Source organism: Poromitra crassiceps (assembly GCF_964638095.1).
Source record: "Poromitra crassiceps genome assembly, chromosome: 22".
Taxonomy (NCBI): Eukaryota; Metazoa; Chordata; class Actinopteri; order Beryciformes; family Melamphaidae; genus Poromitra; species Poromitra crassiceps.
This window is the reverse complement of record NC_139647.1, coordinates 565,270-587,931: the sequence shown is the minus strand read 5'-3', so window position 1 is coordinate 587,931 and position 22,662 is coordinate 565,270. Positions and strand designations below refer to the sequence as shown.

Genomic DNA, 22,662 nt, shown 5'->3' with positions numbered 1-22,662 from the left:
TCACTCTGTGCTTACCTGAAGTCATTTGTGTGCCGTTCATTTTCTTCCTGTATCCCCACCGTTGAAACATCCTGTGTTGCGTTGAAACATCCTGTGTTGCGTTGAAACATCCTGTGTTGCGTTGAAACATCCTGTGTTGCGCTTTGATTTCATTTGGAAACTAGAGCTTTCATGACTACCGGTACTACACTACTGTATAGACGGTTTTAACTTGACAACAAAAACATTCTAAATTGAATCCCAGCTCACTTCCTGTTGCAGTGTTTGCTATGGACAGAAAAGAAAAAAAACAACGTTAAGGTGGAGGACTGACCATTACGTGAAAACCGTCTATAGACCTGCGAGATTAACCTGTGGTGCTTCTACGTAATGTACACGCGCAACATGTGTTGTCCCATTTCTTTATGTGCTGTAATCTATTGAGATCCAGTCCAGATCCAGTTAATACACTCTTAACTATATGGATGAATTAAGATGATAATCTCTGGAAATGAAACCAAATAGTCATGAAACCCCTACTATCTGCTTTAAAAGACTTTTTTTTTTTTTACAAGAAACTAGAAAGACCTAAACATCTGCAAGCGCATTATTATTGGTGCTCTTTTTTTAACCAATCACCAATCTCAATGACCATTGCAGGAAACAATTTATTTTCTTGTGTCATTTAGCTTGAGTTGCTTTTGCATGTCTTAAGAAAGTACGTTCCTCTCTCTGCATCATCTCTGGCATGTTCTCTCTGACCTGCTGGGGCTTTTTCATCGACCGTCGACTCGATGCAAAAGCCCCCCCTTCCTGCTGTCTTGTCACCGCTCGCCCATCGCATCATCACCGTGTGACATGGCTCCGACCGCTCGCATCATCACTGCTCGACGTGACTCTGGCCCTGATCTTCAGTCAGCTCCCACACCCTGAATGCTGGATGCCTCGCTCCCCCATTGGAGGGGCTCTCGATTGCTTTTGGCTTGCTTTGCCTGCTTGGTGCTCGGTGCTCGTCTGGTTTCTCCTGTTTTGTGTGTGGCGGTAGAGTTTGTCTCCAGAGGCTGTTGTTGTTCTGTATGTACATGTGTGACTGGCCTCTCAGCGAAGACGCTCCGGTGCTGCTTCGTGAAGCGTGTGTGTGACGTCTCTGTCACTGTACTGTGTGTACCTACAAGATACCCACAGTACTTCCTGTTATAGTACTGTTCCCTTCTTCCTGTGGCTCAAACCTAACATGATGTTCAGCACACAGACTTTTATTTCTCCAAGTGTGTTCAGTGCAGGAAAAGTTAGACTTACTTCTATTTATCTTTCCTACTCATTCTCTCCTCTGGTCTCTATTATTACGCTGTCTTCTCTCTCTCTCTCTCTCTCTCATTCCACCTCTTTATTCCCATATTCCTCCCATCTTTTTCACAGCCACTTCCCCGTTCAGGGGGGGGCACATTCTCAGGAGTCAGCAGCGGTAGAAACGAGGGATTAGAAGCTCGCCTTTGTTTGATAATGTTTGCCTGTCATTGAGACAAGATGGATGAGATGTTAGGTTTGACCACGTCAAAAGCCAGGAGTCGTTTCTCTCACACACTTTATTTCCTCCCTCCTCCACACGTTCCCCTTAAATCCCCCTTTTTTGGCCAGGCGTAGCGTCCGTACATCTGGTAACAATCAGGAGATACCCACCCGACACACAGGCTTCCACTGGCACCAGCCTCCTCGCATAATCGTTTAGATATGTATGTGTTTGGCGTGTATATGTATAGAACCTGACACATACACAAAACACGTTTGTCATGTGGCTTTTTATGATTGCCATCATCGGGGGGTCCGGTGCATTATCATCTCAGGAGATGTCAGCGCACACACACAAAAAGTTTGTGTCATGGAAAATGAGATTAACAGATTACGAGTATCCAACTGATTACAGCGCTCGCAAAAACAATGAGGTCATGATACGTTATGATCTATTTCAAATGGAAGCCTTGTTTCATGTCTGTGCCTGGCTGCTGTCATTTGAAATGGGCCTTGAGGCTCATCTGGTACTCCATACTGAAGCTGTGTTTGGTGGTAGTGTTGCGTACGCGGCCCTGCGCAGTGTAGCGTGCCGCCGTCAGCCCACTGACAGAGTTCAGACTGTAACACGCTGATATAATAATGACAAGTGTTGCGCTGTGTTGGCGCCCGCGGCGCTCTGCGGTTTCCATTAGCTTCAGCGGAGAGAGGGCTGGCACGGAAACTGGCTTCAACCCTGGCTGAACCCCTGACATGCACCTTTCAATGTCTACTGTAAGGGCTAGCAGCTCGTGGTGGACCCAGAGACTCCCACCCTAGCAGGCATGAGCTACACACACACACACACACACACGCAAGCACACATTTACATCATGGTAAACAATATACCTAGTTCAGTTGTTAGGAAGTCTGCAAAGTACTGTACAGCCAGCAAAGTACAGTATACCTAGCATATGTCTGATTTATTGGGAGCACACACTGCATTCTCTTTGACTACAGAAAGCCTCGCTGATCCCCGACATTAGTTGTGGGAGATGGTAATGACGCCAATTGTCGCTGCCTAAAGATGTGGATTCAAAATCAGAGACAGGTAACGCCAAAATAAAACAGGAAGTATTCTTTGCAGTATTTTGACGTCGTTGACTCTCCCAGTAAGTTGTATATATCACTAAGCTAAGGATTAGAGCAGTACCGTGACCTCTGTTGCTGATGTTTGAGCTCTCTGTCTGTTTGTTCGTTTGATGTATTTGATGCACCCCCCCCCCCCCCAACTGACATCCTGGGATGTCCCCTGACTGCATGCTGTCTGCACGCTCTACATGTAGGATGTCTCCTTCTTCTTGTCCTGCATTTGAATGTAATGCTGTGCAACAACACCTCTTTTGATTCCTGAGTTGGTGTGTACGCTTTTCTCATATAATCTCTGCTCCTTGCAGTACTTGTTTTCTCCTCCAGTTGATTTTTGAGTCATGTGTCTGGTTTGGGGATTACTGTGTACAGTATACTGAGGTTATCCAAGGCAAGGGTGGTGGTGGTGGTGGGGGGGGGGGGGCGTTCTGGTCATGAAGCAATTATAAATGGTTGAATTATCTACCATATCCTCTTTAAGTGTTTTATTAGCCAACAAACTCTCAGATGATACAATGTTAATCTGATGCCACTCTTGGCACACAGGAAGAGGGAATAATCAGCAGCGTTAATGACGTCAATTAAGTGAAGCATAATATCTTAACAATAGTTCCCCTTAAACATAAGACATAATTAGTGTCTTTCAAATCATGGCCGACGTGCAGATGCAGTTTTCCTAAAGAGGAAGAAAAATCTTCAGTGGCATTGTTTTGCTTTGCTGATAAATCATCCACTTGGAGTCTGTTTGTGAGTGAGTGTCTCTGTCTGTGCTTGTGTCAGTGTGCTTAATATGTGCTTGTCTACGCACAACTCATACCCTGATGTCGAACCCAAACAAACCACAGACTACGCCACACAAACCGCCTGTACTCCCTGTCCCCTCGGAGCAGGGCATCTGGACACAGGAGATAGGAAAACATGAGTGATGTTTTTGGTCTCCTGAAATGAGCGACATCTTCTGCCAAGTCCTGCTTGGCTGCCCGCAGAGATCTCAGCTCATCAGCTTTGTAAGACCACACGGCCTCTCGCTCAACTCTGGCCAACCATCCAATCACGCCTGCTCGTTAGATCCCCAACCATCCAATCACGCCTGCTCGTTAGATCCCCTTAAAGGACAGAGGCGACATCTGCGAAGGCCATTATGTCCTGCAGCATCCAGGCACCGCCATACCCAGAATATGTCTGTCCCCGCCACCTCGCCAAGTCCACTTCAGCTCCGCCCTACCCAGGTCCATCTGGTACGGGATAGGAGAGCGCTCAGTGATCTGGATTATGGTTCTCATCTGACATCAATAAAGACTTCATTTTCCCTCTCATACTTGCCGAGTCCCCAAATTCAATAAGGTTCTATAAAATGTCAGATGTCAACAGTTAAAGGTTAATGCGTTGGCCGGATCTTCCTTCCTGTGTATGAGAGCATGTTTTTGGATCACAGCAGATCTGTTAGAGCGGATCTCGCTTGATGATTAAGGACTTGAACAGACATGACCACAGTGTTTCTTGAGGAAAGAGTAACCTAATACACTGAGTCTTACCCGGGGACTCCAAACTAGACTGGTCTCCTGGCACATCCTGTTAAGTAGGGGACAGGGCCATTGTCATTACACAGATTGCCTTACAGGTCTCCATAGGGTAATCAGGGTGTCTGCTGAGTGTCCAAACTAATCCATGTCAATGTCAAAGGACTGGATTCTGCTGAGCATATTTGGGTTTGTCATTTCGGGGTTTGGCGTCTTGCTTGGTGACACTACTGAGTTTTACCTCCGGAAGGGTAGTTCAGTTTACTACAGTGCAAATGATGCGTATAAAGTGTCTTAAATCCGCCGGATTACTGTGATTAAATTGCATATCATACATGGCTGAATACTGATATTTGGCTTACTTTGTCAGGGAGTTTCCTTTTAAACAATCTGTCAACTCGTATAGTAATAATAGCAATAATAATAAATTATGAAGGACTTGTCAAAACAGCTTTATAATAAAAAAAAAAAACATTCACATTAATGTGAACTAATTTATGGAAGAAAAAAAGTATAAAACCATTAACAATGTGGTGAATGATGCGTGTCTGATCATGTTAGTTGAAAGGATTCTTGTTGAAAAGATTCTCTCAGTTCTGGGACACTAATATCTGATATTTACAGAAGCACCACAAGTTACTCAGCCCAGTTTCACTGTTGTGAAAGTTAATATTTCATAATAGAGCCGTCACTGGAGTTCATATGAGTGTGTGAAGCTGTCCTTTGGACGAGATCACTATGGCTACCTAGAGTGCAGTCAGAGGACAGGCAGGGACACAACCTCAACTCAAACATCACTCCAATCTGAAGCTCTCTCTCCCTCACTGCTGTAATCAAATGTGAAGCTCTCTCTCCCTCACTGTGCTGTAATCAGCCTGCTCCCCATCTGACAGATCCCTCGGCTGTAACGCACTACTGTATCTTGCCAGGGACCCGTCAAATGCTCCGAGGTCCTGTTTAGAATTGATGTCAACCACAGGCCTCCAAATCATTTTGGAAGCTTTTAGTAATGTCCCTGTATAAAAGCACGAGTATATTGATGTACATGTCTTTGTCAACATCCATTCCGCTCACAAAGGGGCGGTTTGGCCAAAGGGACAGTTTTTATATTGAGAACGGATGACAATCCAACCACTGCGGGCTGTGTGATTATATCTTAGGTTTTCTAAAGTGGTTCAGAGTTGAGTGTTTGATTGCACTTGTCGTGCAGAATTTAACCACTTTCATTACATGGGGGGAAAATATTCACTTTTATGGCAAAAAAGATATAACTCAGTTACGTGTTTGCTTTGAGAAGACATTTTCCTGACATGTATATAGATTTCTCATTCTATATTTGAGAGTTAGATTAGAGTGATTTTCTTTGGGAGGCATGCCAGTGTCTGTAGTGATTTATGTTGCCCCGCTCAGGATGATTTCTTCCCCCCTTGCAGGCACATTGTGGTCTGTGGTCATATTACCCTCGAAAGTGTCTCCAACTTCCTCAAAGACTTCCTACACAAGGACAGGGATGATGTCAATGTAGAAATTGTTTTTCTCCATAAGTAAGTTGACTTTTCCTTTGCTCACCACAGTGTAGGGTCGTAGTAACGAGCGTCAAACTCGAAGCAATGCACACAGGCACAACTGCATACATGAACTATTGGTACAGTAGTACATGTACTAACCCCTCTCTCTCCCCCCTTTCTCTCCGTGTGCTACTGTAGTATTTCCCCTAATCTTGAGCTGGAAGCCTTGTTCAAACGCCACTTTACCCAAGTAGAGTTCTACCAGGGATCTGTGCTCAACCCTCACGATCTGGCCCGTGTGAAGGTACAGTTCGTCGCATGACCCTTGGCCTCACATGGGGATGATATGACAGACTGACTGGCGATGTTGGACTGCAGTCTAGCTGGCCAACAGATGATCAGATAAATGGCTTTCAGTAGATGAATCAACAATGCATACTTGTCATACGATTTCAGACAAAGAGACAGCGTCTTTATTGTACTTAAGACTATAAGTTGGAGGCTGTGTGCACTTTCAGCGGATGTGTGACTCAATGATGGCCAGAGCTAAGCACAGTTGCTGTTCAAAGCTTTAAATGTTGGATGGATAGATGGCGGTTTCTTTGAAGAATTCACTGCTCGTAAATGAACACTGAGATACATTGCGTTTCTTTTCCTCATCTCTTCCTTTGTTCCTCTACACGCAGATCGAGTCAGCAGATGCCTGCCTAATCCTAGCCAATAAATATTGTGCAGATCCCGACGCCGAGGACGCCTCCAACATCATGAGGTGCGGTCGCTTTGAAATCAGTGCAAATTGGTGAGCGGCACCAGAAGTTTCTCGTCCTAACCTGTCCACCTGTTGTTTCACCTTCCAGAGTCATCTCGATCAAGAATTATCATCCAAAGATCAGAATAATCACACAGATGCTCCAATATCACAATAAGGTGAGTTTTAGATATGACACAACTTCCAGTACAGTATGGTACCCCAAGCTTACGTCACCTGGTTTTGACTGTTCACCCTCCTGGCGCCACAGTGATGGAATGACCCTCCCATTTCAGTCAGAGCACCTGAGTCATCTTCTGTTATAGGCTGAAAACTCATCTTCTCATGCAGTACCTCACATCAGTTTCTCCTCACACACCGATATCCCCCTGCACTCAGTCTAATCGCTCTCAATCCCTTCTCTCTTCTTTTTTTGTAACCTTTATTTATCCAGGAGAGTGTCACTGAGAGCAATGCTCTCTTGTTCAGGAGTGCCCTGTTCACATCCACACACACACATTCATACCTGGAAGCTGACCAGTACAACCACAGTCTGATCTGTTGGCCACTGAGCAGCTCCACTGGAGCGGTTGGGGTTAAGGGCCTTGCTCAAGGGCAGCTCAGTGGTGGTAATGAGGGAGGGGCAAGCGCTGCCTTTTCACTTTCCCCACCCAGATTTAACCTGCCGGTCCCGGGGATTGAACCAACGACCTTCCGGTCACAGGCTCGCTTCTCTAACCGTGGGCTGCCTCACTGCCTTTGCTTAGCGCTTATTTAATCCCTTCTCTGAGCAGGAATATTGTAGGCTGCTAAAGCTGTGACCTTTGCATTTCTTATTTTTGCTTGCTAAAGAATAAGTGTTAGTGAAATGCCTAAAATGTAAATGCTAAGCTAATCCTTTATCATCAAAATCATAGCCTGGTAAAAACCATCCTGATAAATTGTTCTTGTTAATTACTGCACTTATGGATGTGTTTACTAATGATCTTCCCAATCGTTGCCACTGGAGACGCCATTAATGTTTTGCCAGAGGCATCCCTGATTGGCCGTTTACGACGTCACCTACGGTGCAGGTCCCTGATTGGCCTGGTTACATTCTAATATCTGGAAATTGCTGGGGGGGGGGGTGCCGGGGGAGTCCAGACTGACCCATGGAGCGGTCTTCTGACCTCTTGTGTCCTCTCTCTTGTGTCTGCGTCCCGTTGCGCGAAGGCCCATCTGTTGAACATTCCGAGCTGGAACTGGAAGGAGGGCGACGATGCCATCTGCCTGGCGGAGCTGAAGGCAGGTTTCATCGCCCAGAGCTGTCTGGCGCAGGGCCTGTCCACCATGCTGGCCAACCTCTTCTCCATGAGGTCCTTCATTGAGGTAACACCGAGCGCAGGATTAGCACGTCCTGCTTCAATCACTCCTTTCAACAGAGCGAAGCGATGCAGATGAACGAGCGCTCGCATTACCTGTCTGTAAGTGAGATAAGTGTTTCCGATGCTGTGGCGACTATTTCGCAGTTGAGCCCAGTCAGTGGCAGGCAAGCTTTACGTAAGCGGGGACAGGGTATCTCTTTGTACAGTAGGTTCTCTGCTGACAGACGGAGTAGGTCTATCAAAAGCAATAAATTCCATGGGACATTTTGACATCTTTGTCCGCAGAAAGACGGCCGTGTGAGTGCTCTCAGTCAGACTGGCACACCATATTTTACTCTGGCGTTTCGTATGGAATGTGTTCAGTGTTTCTGCGGCTCAAAATTGAAGAGGTGCTTGCCTCTATCAAAGAACTGTTCTCATGTCATAAAGATGATGGATCAGCTTATAATGACCAGGCTGATGTGGTGCAGTGGAACATCTGCAGACCACATTGGTCCACATTGGTCTGGAATGAGAACAGCGTTTTACTTCTTTCTTTCTCTTTTACCTAGACGTGACATTTCCGCGCTCTTGTTTTTTTCTCAGATTGAGGAGGACACATGGCAGAAGTATTACCTGGAAGGAGTCGCTAACGAGATGTACACCGAGTATTTGTCCAATGCCTTTGTGGGCCTCTCCTTCCCCACGATCTGTGAGTAAGTACCACACTTTCTCCACCCAGCCAGCCCACTACCAGCGACAGTTAGCCAACTATGCTGAAGTGAGCGTGTGAGAGACAGCGTGAGTTTGAAAGGTGTAAATAAGAGGCCATTTACACCTGGCATTAACATGCATTTTCTGCCATCAGATTGCAATCAGATTGTGCTTGACCACTTGAAAGTACAGGTGTAAACACCCCAAGACACATTGAAGATGGATTGCAATCTGATCAGCCAAACCACCTCCGGAGGTGGTTAGGGATGCATTGTGTACACATTGACCACAAGTGTAAATGCAATGTGTTCTCTCAATCTGGATACAGCAACTTCATGCGGATTGAGAGGACACCCATTTCTGCCATCAGATTGCAATCTGATTGCAATCTGATGGCAGAAAACACATGTTAACGCCAGGTGTAAATGGCCTCAATAGGTCCATCCTTTATGCTCTCTCTAATGAGTGCACATTGCACACGTGTTTTCCAGGCTGTGTTACGTGAAGCTGAAGCTGTTGCTTATCGCCATCGAATACAAGTCTGAGCAGAGAGAGAGCAGGTTTGTATCTTGGATTATTTTTCCAGTAATGTCAGGTACAACTTGGGTAACAGTGAAAACTACTGAGTGTTCCGTTGCAAGTTGATTTTCTGATAAAAGTGTCAACACTTTTTGCCAAATCTTCTACCAGGAACTTTTAGCGCACTTGATATTCTTATCACATTTGATCACGTTCTGAATGATAGCATGCAAGTAAAAGTATACGCTTAGGTGCAATTTGTTTCTACTATATCAAAACAAAAAGTGCAAAACCTTATTTGATAATGCGAAGCATCAGTCAAGTCTGGTACTTTTACGAAACCATACAAGGATGAAATATGATTACAATGTCATTCCATATCAATTATGATTCAATCACCACGTAACTGCACTGTAATAACAACAACATATAGCCATTTGCTTTTGTTTTTATTTCAGGTAACTGCAGCTTCAGTGATACCTGTTTCCTTATCTTGATTCTAATGTGTCCCTGTTCAACCACTAACATTATAGTGTCAGTCTTATCAACAGTAACAACACAAAGTACCATTTCTCAGTAATCTCAATTGCCAAATCCCACCCAGCCCCCCTATCCCCCATGTAAATGTTTGTGTGCACTAACGAGGTTCCATGGTAAATTATGTGTTTAGAGATGGTTATTAAAGTGAAACTTAAAGAGAAACTCTACTTGATACATGTACCGTACATGTAATTTGATAGTTTCACTTTATATCCCACTGACATGATGTAATTTCAAGTTGCGTACAGTAAATGTATGCTAGTATGAGATAATATTAGGATTAAACCCAGCAGACATGTTTGTTTGTACTCTTAAAACCAGTCCTTTCAAGCTATTGGAGTTGCCTGATTTTTTTTGATTTAAAAAAAAATCTTATTTAACAATACAATCATATACAAACATTTCTGCTTGAGCATATGAAATGAGATTTAGATTTGCCAGATTTTCTTATATAAGATTTCAACTTGCAGCAGCACAAAGCAATTCAGTACATTACAGTTCAGTGTAATGCAGTACAATAATAGCATTACATATCTTAGAACTGGAATCGCTGACATACTGTACACTATTTGAAATTGATGTTGCTGATAACTTTGTGACCTTTTTATAGTGGATGTTGTTTGTCTGGAAACGCTACACAAAGACATTATTTATGTTTATACTCTGTTCTTTTCTAGAAAATATAGTGCCACTATTCTCAGTGCCATTTGATTTACACATCCCTTTGTCAAAGGATGACCGCAGCAGCTAGAATAAAACGTATAATCTTTTTTTACAGTAGGCCTGAAACTGCAAGCCATTTTTAGGTGCCAGGAGCTCACGATCAAAACTGTGGACAAGCATGTTATGACTAAATTGTATGTCTTTTCACAGAGTGTGACACCACATGCTGCCATATAGAACTACTAAATACGCAGAAAAACACAAGTGGCATTTCGTTATATTCTCCTTTTCTTTTGTGTTCATTCTAACTGTTTGATTTTTGATTATTTGATTTTTCTTGTTGTTTGCAGAAGCCGAAAGCGGTATGCCCTCTACCTTATCTTACTTCCAAAGTTCCACCCAATCTACCACCACTTTAAGCCTCTGACTTTGGGAGTTTCCCCCAAGGATATTTTTCCAAACGCTATCTCAAAAACAGGCTTCTTCTTCTAACTCTTTTTTTGATGGTGTCCCTTGTGCTTAATGCACTAACTTCTTTGCAGGCAGAGAGAGGATAGATAAATTGGACATGTTTGTAGACGTGCTGTTTCTTTGTCTTTGCTGTTGTCGGTGTACCAAGGCCAACACCTCACTCTCTCCATACTGTATCTACCTCTTGTTTGATCTTTGATCAGCTGTGTCTTTTAAGCTTGATTTATTTCTCTCACTTTTCAGTTCTTTTTCAGTGTTGTTTCGCTCTCTCAGCCAATTATTTCACTCCCGGTGTTTTTGAAATCATTGTCAGAACAACACATGGTTCTTTGACTCTGAATTAGCGAGGAGATTCTACACGCGTATCTCTAGACCTCAGATGCGATGTAGATAAATACCGATAATCAGTTTTGCTCCATTTTGGATACAATCTGGAAATAAATTGACTGATTATCTAACTTCCATTGCTGTAGGCAGCGGTTAACGTAATAGCAGCATGCCCTTTTGTTGTTGTTTTCATGAATTTATGACACCAGCAGCACCTCCTCATCAGTCTTTGCTTTGTTTTGATCATGTTACACATTAAGAAAAGCATGGCACTGTTTAATTTGGATACCTTTAAGTTGATCCAAAATGAAATTGAATATAACCATACAGGCTACAATGTTCATACGTGCTCCACAATTCATTTCTGCATTCCATCACCCTCTCATCTTCTCGGTGCTAAATGTATATCATCTGTGCGTGCGTGCGTGCGTGCGTGTGTGTGCGTGCGTGTGTGCGTGTGTGCGTGTGTGTGTGTGTGTGTGTTTGTGGATGTGACTAGCCAAAGTAAGGAGAGCGAGTTTGCGTGTGAACGTGCGCTTGTGTGTGTGTGCGTGTGCGTGTACGTGCATCTCTGTGCGTCTCGACCACCATGTACGACCATGCTCATGCGTCTCTTGAGTAGATGTTCCTAAGTGAGGTCACTTCCTGTCAGTTTGGTGTTTGAGAAACAATCCAACTGCACAGAAGTTACTGCAACCGTCTGCATCTACGTACCTGTCCCTATACCTGTACTGCACTGGCTATGCCTTTCTGTTTGACTAGTGTCCTTCTCACGCTGTTTGGTAGCTGCATGCTATAACACTATATCACATAAGGTGTTTGATGCTTGCCTTGTTGCTCACAATATGAGGTTTTGATGCAGTTTTGGCTTCTAGTCGCACCGGATTAAAAAAAAGCACAAGTCTTGCTCTGTGAGAGTCAAGAGTGGACACACTGGTAAAATCTCAGATTTGGGCAGCAATGTGTGTTGATTTGTCTTGATTTGATCAATTTCTTTGATTTATTTCCTCTCGAGAGCATGCCAGGTGTAACGCCTGTTTTCTACTCTGGGGGCCATTCAATCTGAGCGAACGTCAGATGTCCATTTGACTTCTTGCAGTGTGGAAACATTCATTTCTGCATCAGTTTGATCGCAGTCCGTTAATGGATTCAATTGCTCCCCTTGATATTTGTCTTTATTTACTCCAGCGTAACCTTTTCTAGAGCCCAGAGGAAAGATACGGCACAGTACTGTATATAGCAGCTTCTCGGACCCTGAGCCTAAGACTAGATTTCAAGTTGGGTAAGAAAGACACTGGCCAGAAAACAGGTTGGTTGTGTTTTTTCCCAAGCCTACATTGACGATAGTTTTGTGACCAAAGTGCACAACCGTCTTGAGGAGGATTATTGGCTTAGATGGGTTTTGGTGACAGTTTAGCGAAGCAGAATGAGATGTTGATGCTCTTTCGTCTGGGCTCCTTGGCTGGGGGCGTGTGACCCTGGAAGGTGTGTGGGTTCAGTGTTTTGCTTTCTCACGTCACACTCACATCATTGATGATTATTGCCCACAGATAACCATTAATGACCAGGGAGTGTGTGTGTGTGTGCGTGTGCGCGCGCATATGTGTGTGTGTGTTGTTCCTTGTCTCAGTCTAATTAATGGGGAATGATACAGCCAGTCACTATAGCGCAATAACACAATAACTCTCATATCCAGCGATATTCTGAAGTGAGGCTATTGTACAGCTTATTCATTTTGATCATGTATCTGTTGCAATTATGTCCAATTAAAAGTTAATAATAGTTTTCTGGATACTGATTTTGGCTATTTTCAAACTAATTCAATGGGGCAGTATGTAGTTATTATTTTATTCCCCCCCCCCCCCCCCCAATATTTTATATTTTTCTAAACAGTACACAAACAAATCACACGAACAGGCTCGGACAGAGAGAGAAAAATAAAAAAAAACATGATCAACATTCAATATTACAACGTGGTGCTACAAGCCGCTTAAGGTGCTTATGTACTTATAAGAGATATTGTCCAAAGGATCCTACGCAAGGGGTCCACGAGGAACCAGCCGGGCGAGTCATCTGTCACCCCTGACCTTATCAAGGTATGGCCAGGAACGGGTCCCAGATGGCCGAGAATTTTTTGAGTGAGTTGGTCCTCAGGATCCATCCGTATAACCGAGGTCATGTCAGTCAACCACATTTGAAAAGAAGGTGAAGAGGGGGATTTCCATTCCTTCAGAATGAGTTTCTTGGCAACAGTTGTCCCCTGCATCAGAGACTGCTGCACAGCTGTAGGGAAGTTCAGAGAGGACTCTGAGCAGCCGAAGATGGCCAGTTCTGCCTCCGGCTGAAGGGTTATTTTGTAGGCCTTAGAGTAGTGTGTAGTTAGTTTTGTTAGAGCATTACATCATAGTGCAGAGTATGTTGCCACTAGGCCAAGGGCTGTTCATTCCCTTACATTCCACTGTCAAATACTAACCAGTTAATAACACAATAGAGCCATGTTTTACTGGCCATCATAACATTTGTTTGACTAGATGATTGTATTTGAGTGCTGAGACTGAAACCACTCATGGTCATGATTTTAATTCTTTCTACGCTCCACCCCTCTGTCCCACCTCCTTGCCCCCCCCCCCCTCTCACACCCGGACAAAGAATTAAAATGGAATGTCCCAATCATGCTGTTCCACTTTCTGTCCATCCCTGTGAGTAATGTCAGAAAGTCGCCCAAAGTCGGTGTGTTTGTGATAACTGGCAGCACACACAGTAGCCTCACATAACAGATCGCATTCATCTTGCGTCCCAACCTATGGTCCCAACTCTCAAAACGGGATGATACGTTGAAACGGATGAACAACCCCGATCCAGACCCGTATGGGCAGTGCAGGTTCAGGTCCCATTGAAGCCTTGTAGAAGTGTGTGTACCATTCCTCTTGATTAGCATGTTGTGGGTGTGGCCAGGTGTCGTTCAGGTATTAACGAGCATGGTGTCTCTATTTCTCTGATTACTCACTGTAGCATCCTCATCAACCCGGGGAACCATGTCAAGATGCAGGAGGGAACACTGGGATTCTTTATCGCCAGTGATGCCAAAGAAGTAAAGAGGTAACTCCGCCCATCTTGACCAACGAGAACATGTAGAAATCCTGCATCACTATGAGGTGGTCACTGGCTCATGATGTGAGGTGGACAGGTTGAATCGGTGCAAGTGTTGAATATCTGTGCCGTGTTTCCTCCAGAGCATTTTTCTACTGCAAATCTTGTCATGACGACATCACAGACCCCAAACGGATCAAAAAGTGTGGCTGCAAGCGACGTGAGTAGCCCATGCCTCTGTGTCGCCCCATCCGTACCCCTCACCCCAAAACCTACCTGCGTCTGTCTCACTACACTATAGGCTTTGCTAGGATGTCATTCAGCTCAAGGATGCTTTATTGCCATGAAATACAGAAGTACATATTGCCAAGGCAAAGTCAACAAATTCAAATAACACTAATATATCAAACTTAAACATAGAATTGATATACCCACAAATATCCTCTCATTGGTTCATCGGTCTTATATACTTTGGCAAAGTGAATTGAACGTGTACCGTATATATAATCGCACCGTTATAGCCCAGAAAAAGAACAGAATTCTTCCAGTGTTTAACATGGGTCGCATTTGAACTTCCATAACATCCATTGTGGTATGATCAACAATCAATATCTGCTTTTGTTTTTCCCAGTCAGACTATTAGGCGGTGTCGTCTTTGCCTGTTTTGTTTTTGGTTTAATCATTACATCACTGCCTTAATTATGCAAATTGAGAATGTGTTGCCATGAATACGATCATAAGAGTAGAGAAACTAGACACACAATGAGTGAGAAATTATATATTTTATTGAAATTGACATTTTATACATATTATTAAAAGCTGAACAGATCAATATAAACAACTGAGTTGACATAAATACTTTTCGAGTTGGTCCATGGAAACATCATATCCCATTTACGATAATCTATTTAAATTCTTATCTCATATGCCAAAAATGCATGTGAATACCTTTTGCATGTAAATGCACTCATTTAGATAGAATATCATCTTACATTGAGGTATAATACCACCTTACATTGAGGTACAATACCACCTTACATTGAGGTATTCACCTTACATTGAGGTACAATACCACCTTACATTGAGGTATTCACCTTACATTGAGGTACAATACCACCTTACATTGAGGTATTCACCTTACATTGAGGTACAATACCACCTTACATTGAGGTATTCACCTTACATTGAGGTAGAATACCACCTTACATTGAGGTATTCACCTTACATTGAGGTAGAATATCACCTTACATTGAGGTATTCACCTTACATTGAGGTATTCACCTTACATTGAGGTAGAATATCACCTTACATTGAGGTATTCACCTTACATTGAGGTAGAATATCACCTTACATTGAGGTATTCACCTTACATTGAGGTAGAATATCACCTTACATTGAGGTATTCACCTTACATTGAGGTAGAATATCACCTTACATTGAGGTATTCACCTTACATTGAGGTAGAATATCACCTTACATTGAGGTATTCACCTTACATTGAGGTAGAATATCACCTTACATTGAGGTATTCACCTTACATTGAGGTAGAATATCACCTTACATTGAGGTAGAATATCACCTTACATTGAGGTATTCACCTTACATTGAGGTAGAATATCACCTTACATTGAGGTATTCACCTTACATTGAGGTAGAATATCACCTTACATTGAGGTAGAATATCACCTTACATTGAGGTATTCACCTTACATTGAGGTAGAATATCACCTTACATTGAGGTATTCACCTTACATTGAGGTAGAATATCACCTTACATTGAGGTAGAATACCACCTTACATTGAGGTAGAATATCACCTTACATTGAGGTAGAATATCACCTTACATTGAGGTATTCACCTTACATTGAGGTAGAATATCACCTTACATTGAGGTAGAATATCACCTTACATTGAGGTATTCACCTTACATTGAGGTAGAATATCACCTTACATTGAGGTAGAATATCACCTTACATGGATGTAATGTCAGTCAGGTGTAATGGGTGACAGGATGTCATTCCCTCATGTCAGGGTTTGTCAGGACACACTGATGCATAATAGATGATTTGTGATGTCTGGGTCATTTTACAATCTGAATAAGCCAAGTGCAGTTAGGCTGTAAAGTCTACACATTACGCCCTGTTAAGTGTTCAATTCAACAATTTGCACGGTGGGCCAGTAAAATTTCTCTTTTCAATGAATTGTCTTGATTTTCATAATGCTGACATAGCATTAGGATGAATGCAGGAACAATGCATGAATATTAGATGAGCTATATGCAGTAGTCTTGTCAGAACATGTTAAGCCACTGGATCAATAATTCAGTTGAATATCCTATATATCCACAAAAGGTCACAGACAATTACAATAAGCAGCCTATTACAAACAGAGCCTGGCTTTAAAATACATACAGTACCCACCATTTCTTTCCTTTGTCTGTTGTCATCTTAATTATTCAGACCATTTTTGCTATGCCAGTTAGCGAGAATCACAGTCCTTTCAGACTCTATAGTTTAACGGAGATAAACTGCTATACTCTTGACTTTCCTACTGTGTATTCATGTGTCAGGGCCCACTGATAGACATGGCTTTATGCTTTATGATAGACATGGCTTTATGCTTTATGATAGACATGGCTTTATGCTTTATGATAGACATGGCTTTATGCTTTATGATAGACATGGCTTTATGCTTTATCTTATTGCAGTTCTTGCATTCAGGGAGATGACAGTTCCATGAGTACAATGGAAGTCTGTCCTATGTTCTGTTCTAGCCTGTTTTGTTCTCTTTTGTTGTTGTTTTCCATGTTTCTTTATGACCATTGACACACTTTTGATGTATTTCCTTCCCTGCTGCCACTGGAAAACACCACTTTATTTTAACTACTCACTGGTAGTGATTTATTGTGAGTAAAAAGAAAATGGGTGTCCTTTAACCCAGAGTGCAGTGTTTTTTCCCCCTCTCCAGCCAATAGTAAACTGTATCTATGTTGCATGTTACCAGTGTAGCTTCTGCATCCCGTTCCCCACCTCTCATCCACTACACTGTTCTCAGACCAGCCCAGAACCAGTAGCAGCACAAACCAAACTCACCCCAGCATCAGGCCATCCCATCACTGGCCTAGTCAGCTGATGCTCTGACTAGTTGGAAATTGCAAGGAAGTAGAGTGTGACTTAATCAGATGAGATGCATGAACTCAGCTGTTTTCCCCCTCACTATTTGGTCATTAAAACAAACTCATATTTGTTATTTGAACCCCAATCTGCTGTAAGTCATTAGCTGTCATTAACCCCTGTCTAGTGTCACGCTCCCAAAAAACAGTAGAGGAGCCAATGTGATGGAAATCTGAAAACTCAAACTGTAATCACAGATTTAGAAAAGCTAACATGAGTAGAAGAAAATGAACACGAGCCAGTGAGATGTAAACGTATCTGCTTTCTGTCAAAGCCAGTTTCTGCCTGCTGCTGTACTTTCACAGAGCAGGAAATATTCTTGTGGGAAGTTCTAATGAGCTATGTTGCCAAAACACAATCAAAACAATCTGGTCCTCCCTTCGCCCCGCTTCGCTGTGATCTTAGCCCCGTTCTGCAGAACTCTGGGTCCTCGCCCAGCTCCAGTTGAAGTTCCAGAGATCATCAGTGCCTTTCAGAATTGAAATGTCACCGCGCCAGTCCTGTGCATTTCAATTCCAGACAGTTGTTGGGTCCGCTTTTACTCACTACACTGGGTGGAAAGTCCACCAACAATACACAGTATTAGCTGCCATAGCATTATATTGCCACTAGATGGCAGTGCCATGCCAGACTCATGTCGGTAGAGGAAAACTGACATACTCTCAAATCCCCTGAAACCTATTCAGCAAGAATGCAAGGACCAAGAGTGTATGTTTCTGTGCATTGTGGTGCCGCATTTCAGCAAACGCTGATTCTACAGTTTGAGAAATTCATTTCCTTGTGTTTGTTGCATTTTTGTAGTCCTTGATGTTTTCTGTTTATATGATGTATCAATCACCGAGGGTTGGTGAAGGATGTGTGTTTGTACACAAAGTCTGCCTTTCTGAGGAAAATCATCTTTGTGTGCTGTACTCTTCTATACTGTCATTGTGATGAGCTACCAAAGAGGGTAAGCTACCCAAGACGGTATGTTTGTGATTGTTATTTGACGTATCCATGTTTCAGATGCTTTTGAGTTCAACTCTTGAGTCAGCGGTCTCATTTTCCTTGCACTCTTGCTGAATAGCGTCGTCTTTGATTTAGGGGGGGATGTACTAGAATGGTGCTGTCGTTGGGGACATCCTTCTCATTCAACATGGTGCCCTGATAGCTTCTGTTTTAGCATGCCGTGCCACGGTGGGTTATGGAAGCTGACGACTGACCAAAACCCACGCAGACAGTTAATCAGGGCAGCAGTCATGTTGAATCCAACGTTAGGATTGCCCTGAAAATGGACACCCTAGAACTCTAGGCCAGAAGTTTCGTATTTGTGAAGTCAAAAACATTTGTCAGTGTGCGTGTGTGTGTGTGTGTTGTGTTCTCCATCGCTCCCTACCCATGTGTCACCAACGTTGTACCATGCATATACTGTGTTCCCGAACGCCCGGGCAAAAAACTCTGAAGTTAACGGATTCTAGCATGAAAAGAAAGCCGCACCGCTCACGTCTGCCATACCCCCAAACTGTTTCCTAGTGTAAACAGTTATCTCTACACCTCTACTGTTTCCTACTGTAAACAGTTATCTCTATACCTCTACTGTTTCCTACTGTAAACAGTTATCTCTATACCTCTCCTACTTGCTGAGGCCAAACCCGCCTTCCTCTGCATGCTTATTAAAAGCTCGTAAAGCACTTGTGCATGCCATAGGGAACAACAGTCCCTGAAGCCTTCATGGCTTGTGATCGGCGCTTCCCCATTCTTTCCTTTGCCACAAACTGAAACGATATGATTTCATTCCGGATCTTATTTTCAGATGCAACTTTTTAGAGGGGAACGTAAAGAAAGACCCTGTCCAATGAGAGTGTCCCTGCAGGAGGTGCCAGACAGCTATTGGTCCTCTGTGTGTTTGCACACTGGCAAGGAGAGAATGGGGAGCAGGGACTGTTTGTGCCCAGGGTCACAGCAATCTACAGCTGCTGCTCTGGGGACTTTCACTCCCACTCCCCTTAGGGTCCAGTTCAGGGCTTCACACATGCACACACATGCACACGCACACGCACACACACACGCTCGTACGCACACACAACACACATGCGCACACGCGTAGAGTCCCAGGAGGGCTGCCACGATTAGTTGACTAGTCGCGATGACGTCGATTACCAAAATCGTCGCCGACATATTTGGTAATGGACATCATCGCATGTTCTTTGGGAGCTGAAAAAAAAAAAAAAAATTTTGTTTTGTTCCCCTGAAGCTGCTGCTGGTTCATTAAAAGATTATTAAAGATTATTATTTTTGAGTCAATTATCTTAATTATATTTTAGTTAGCACATGCCTAAAACAACTTCAAGCTAAATTTAGAAGTTGATGATAGCTAAATCAGAGCGATTGAGTAATTGTGCGATAAGCTGCAATTTATGATCCGATTAGTCGACTAATCGTTAAAATAATAGGTGATTAGTTTGTGGCAGCCCTAGTGTCCAGTAGATCTGCTCATGGATTGCAGGCTAGTCGTTGCTGGTTTTTCACTATCAGCATTGCTTCCTGTCTCACTTGGAGAAGCAGCTTCTGTCACCTCCCTCCTGTTTACCAGCCTGCTACATGGAGGGTTACTGAAAATTAGCCTCGCCTAAATTAAATACTGTGATACAAGGCGATCGGCTGACACGACATTGCGGTTACATCTGCCCTCGTCCCTGTAGAAATAACACAACACTACACATGTTGTCCCCTCATGAGTGATGTCGGCCCCCTCATCGGTGATCACTTACAAATGTGTCACCCTTTGACCTGTAAGTGTAAATGCATCAGTTCTCCCAGCTTCCCCTAAATCTGACACACATTTAGCGCCTCAGCTACATCGCTGATGTCACTGCAGTGCTCCGCCCCCCTTGAGCCGATCAGTTTCATTTTGAAAATGCTCGTCCTCATCAGTGCTCTGTCTCTCTGTGTGACATTTTGGCCAACAAACAAATAATCCGTTTTTGCCCAAATCCAATCAGCTGTGTCTGAGTTATTGCGCGTGATAGATGGACAAACAAACAAAGAGAAAAGACCAATCCATAATCATCCTCCCCCTGATTTAATTACCCATACAAATATTGATGAATTGATACTTTCTAAGAAAAATTTACACACAAATTAATATATATCGTCACTTACACATACACTGGTGATTACAATATTTTACTTGCATCCTTCATAGTTGCACCATTTACTGTATGCACGCATGTACATTTGAGTGAAGCTACCCTCGGGGAGTGGCACAGTGAAACAGCAGTTGTTCTTATAGCATGAAATGGCTATTAGAGTAGCCAGTAGAATAGTGTGATGCCATGGACAGGGCATGATGGGATACAGGTACGTGATCCACTCCTTTAGCCACATGCATAGAGGATGTCCACATGTATGACACATGTATGAAGTTTGCTGCTCATGCCTCTCTCCCCTGAATGAACATGTATGACACATGTATGAAGTTTGCTGCTCATGCCTCTCTCCCCTGAATGCCTCCCTCTCCCCTCTCCCCCCCCCCCCCCCCTTTCTCCCCACTGTTATAGTTTTACCTTTTGACCTGTTATGGCATAAACGGCCTTAGCACACAGCTTGACCTCTCGAGACTATGTGATTATGAACAAGCAATTATGATATCACACCAATAATGTGTACAAATTGTATTAATTATTTCTTGGACATGACAATGGTCGAAAAAGTCAATTTGATGATTTAGTGAGTTAGGTTTTGTTTGAAGCTGAAATTAACATCAGAGCTTCGAATGTGTTGCTGTGTGTGTTACACTGTGTCTCTAGCCGGGGGTCAAGTCTGTGGGAGCAGGCAGCTAAAGGCTTCCACTTATGATGAAGTTACCGTTCAACTTCCCCTGGAAGAATATTTCTCCTTTTTGCCATTAACCTGCTGCTTCTCCTCTCCTCTCATCCCAAAACATGACTGTAGCCAAGATGTCCGTCTACAAACGAATGAAACTGGCATGTTGCTTTGATTGCGGCTGTTCAGAGCGAGACTGCTCTTGCATGTCAGACAGTGTACATAGTAACATGGACCCCCTTCAGAGGGCCTACCCACTGTCCTGTAGTAACATGGACCCCCTTCAGAGGGCCTACCCACTGTCCTCTGTCTCTGTTCATGATTGCGCAACCACGTTACGTGCCTGTAAGTGACACCGCCCCAACACATGCTGTTACGTGTCTGTGCTGTGTGCTCTGTGTGTGCGTCACATGCGGAGGCACCGTGCGTGTCCGTGTTAAACCCGTAATGTCGTCTATGTGCTGTGCTTTGTTCATTGTAATTCCAGCTGTGGCTTATGTACATTTATATTTTGATATATATATATATTTTCATCGTTTAGGCTATTGTTTTTTTTGTTTTGTTTTTGTTTACTGTATCTCCACATTTATTTTCTTAGCGGTCTATTAATCTACTCTATCTATCTTTTTTATTAGTATACATTGTTTAATATTATTACTATTTTAATTTATTTACTTAATTAATTAATTATTGAATTAATTAATTATTGAATATTAAGTTATCTTTACAGGTATGTATGTTTTTATTTATTTATTTATTTATTTATTTATTTATTTATTTATTCCATGAGCTCAATATGTGTGGTGGGTCAGTGGTGTGGCTGTGTGGTGCTGCTGTAGTGTAGGTGTTAGACATGTGGCTAGCGCATGCTGCATCAGTCCAGCAGTTCTGTGATAGTGCTATTGGAGAGTTGCCAATCTGGGAACCCAGAGTCTATTTCAGCACGTAAATAGACTCTGGGACAGCCGTACCTTTTTTTGAGGCTTCCTGTACAGCGCGGATCTTCCGCCCGGGACTTCCACTTCCGCGCAGCAGTGCCTTTTAAGAACATACTGTACACTGCGTCGCTTTTAATTTGAATGTTAAACGTAAAAATTCGTATATATTCACTAGCGTTCGGGACCGGAACTCTTATATTCGCCGGTACAACAACAGAGCGGCACTGCGCGGAGGCAGAAGTCCTGGGCGGAAGATCCGCGCTGTACAGGAAGCCTAAAAAAAAAGGTACGGCTGTCCCAGAGTCTGTTTACATGCCGAAGTAGACTCTGGGTTCCCAGATTGGAGAGTTGCTGTTTGGTGTATTTTCTATTGTTGAAGGTAAGATGTCTGTATACAATATTGGAACATGTTACTTTATTGTGAAAGTATATTCATCTGCAGGTGTTTTACTGTATGTTGATAACGATGTTTGTTACATTTGTATTTTGTCCACTTTCGTTTTGGGGGAAACTCCAAGCTAACACTGTTTGCAATTTCTATACTTTTCTTTTCGGTTGAACAAGCTTTACCTTTGTTTGAGATTTTATTTGACCTCTGTCTTGTCTTGTCTTGTCTTAACTTGACTGAATAACTGTACACAGTTTGCAGTGTAGTTTACTGTAATTATGAAGATTATGGCGTTTTGAA

The 22,662-nt window shown here is 43.1% G+C and overlaps 1 protein-coding gene across 2 annotated transcripts in view; it reads left to right on the top strand.

The window, feature by feature from the left end:
- kcnma1a (potassium large conductance calcium-activated channel, subfamily M, alpha member 1a) overlaps window positions 1-22,662 on the top strand; it is a gene marked incomplete at both ends in the record, with an annotated part of 225,666 nt that overhangs the window by 167,241 nt on the left and 35,763 nt on the right. For both annotated transcript variants that reach the window (XM_083658631.1, XM_083658630.1), the window contains 9 exons: window positions 5,570-5,680; window positions 5,843-5,948; window positions 6,331-6,413; window positions 6,502-6,571; window positions 7,605-7,760; window positions 8,342-8,451; window positions 8,941-9,009; window positions 13,982-14,068; window positions 14,203-14,279. In XM_083658631.1, coding sequence (XP_083514757.1) covers window positions 5,570-5,680; window positions 5,843-5,948; window positions 6,331-6,413; window positions 6,502-6,571; window positions 7,605-7,760; window positions 8,342-8,451; window positions 8,941-9,009; window positions 13,982-14,068; window positions 14,203-14,279 — 869 coding nt within the window. The remainder of the gene's footprint in view (window positions 1-5,569; window positions 5,681-5,842; window positions 5,949-6,330; window positions 6,414-6,501; window positions 6,572-7,604; window positions 7,761-8,341; window positions 8,452-8,940; window positions 9,010-13,981; window positions 14,069-14,202; window positions 14,280-22,662) is intronic.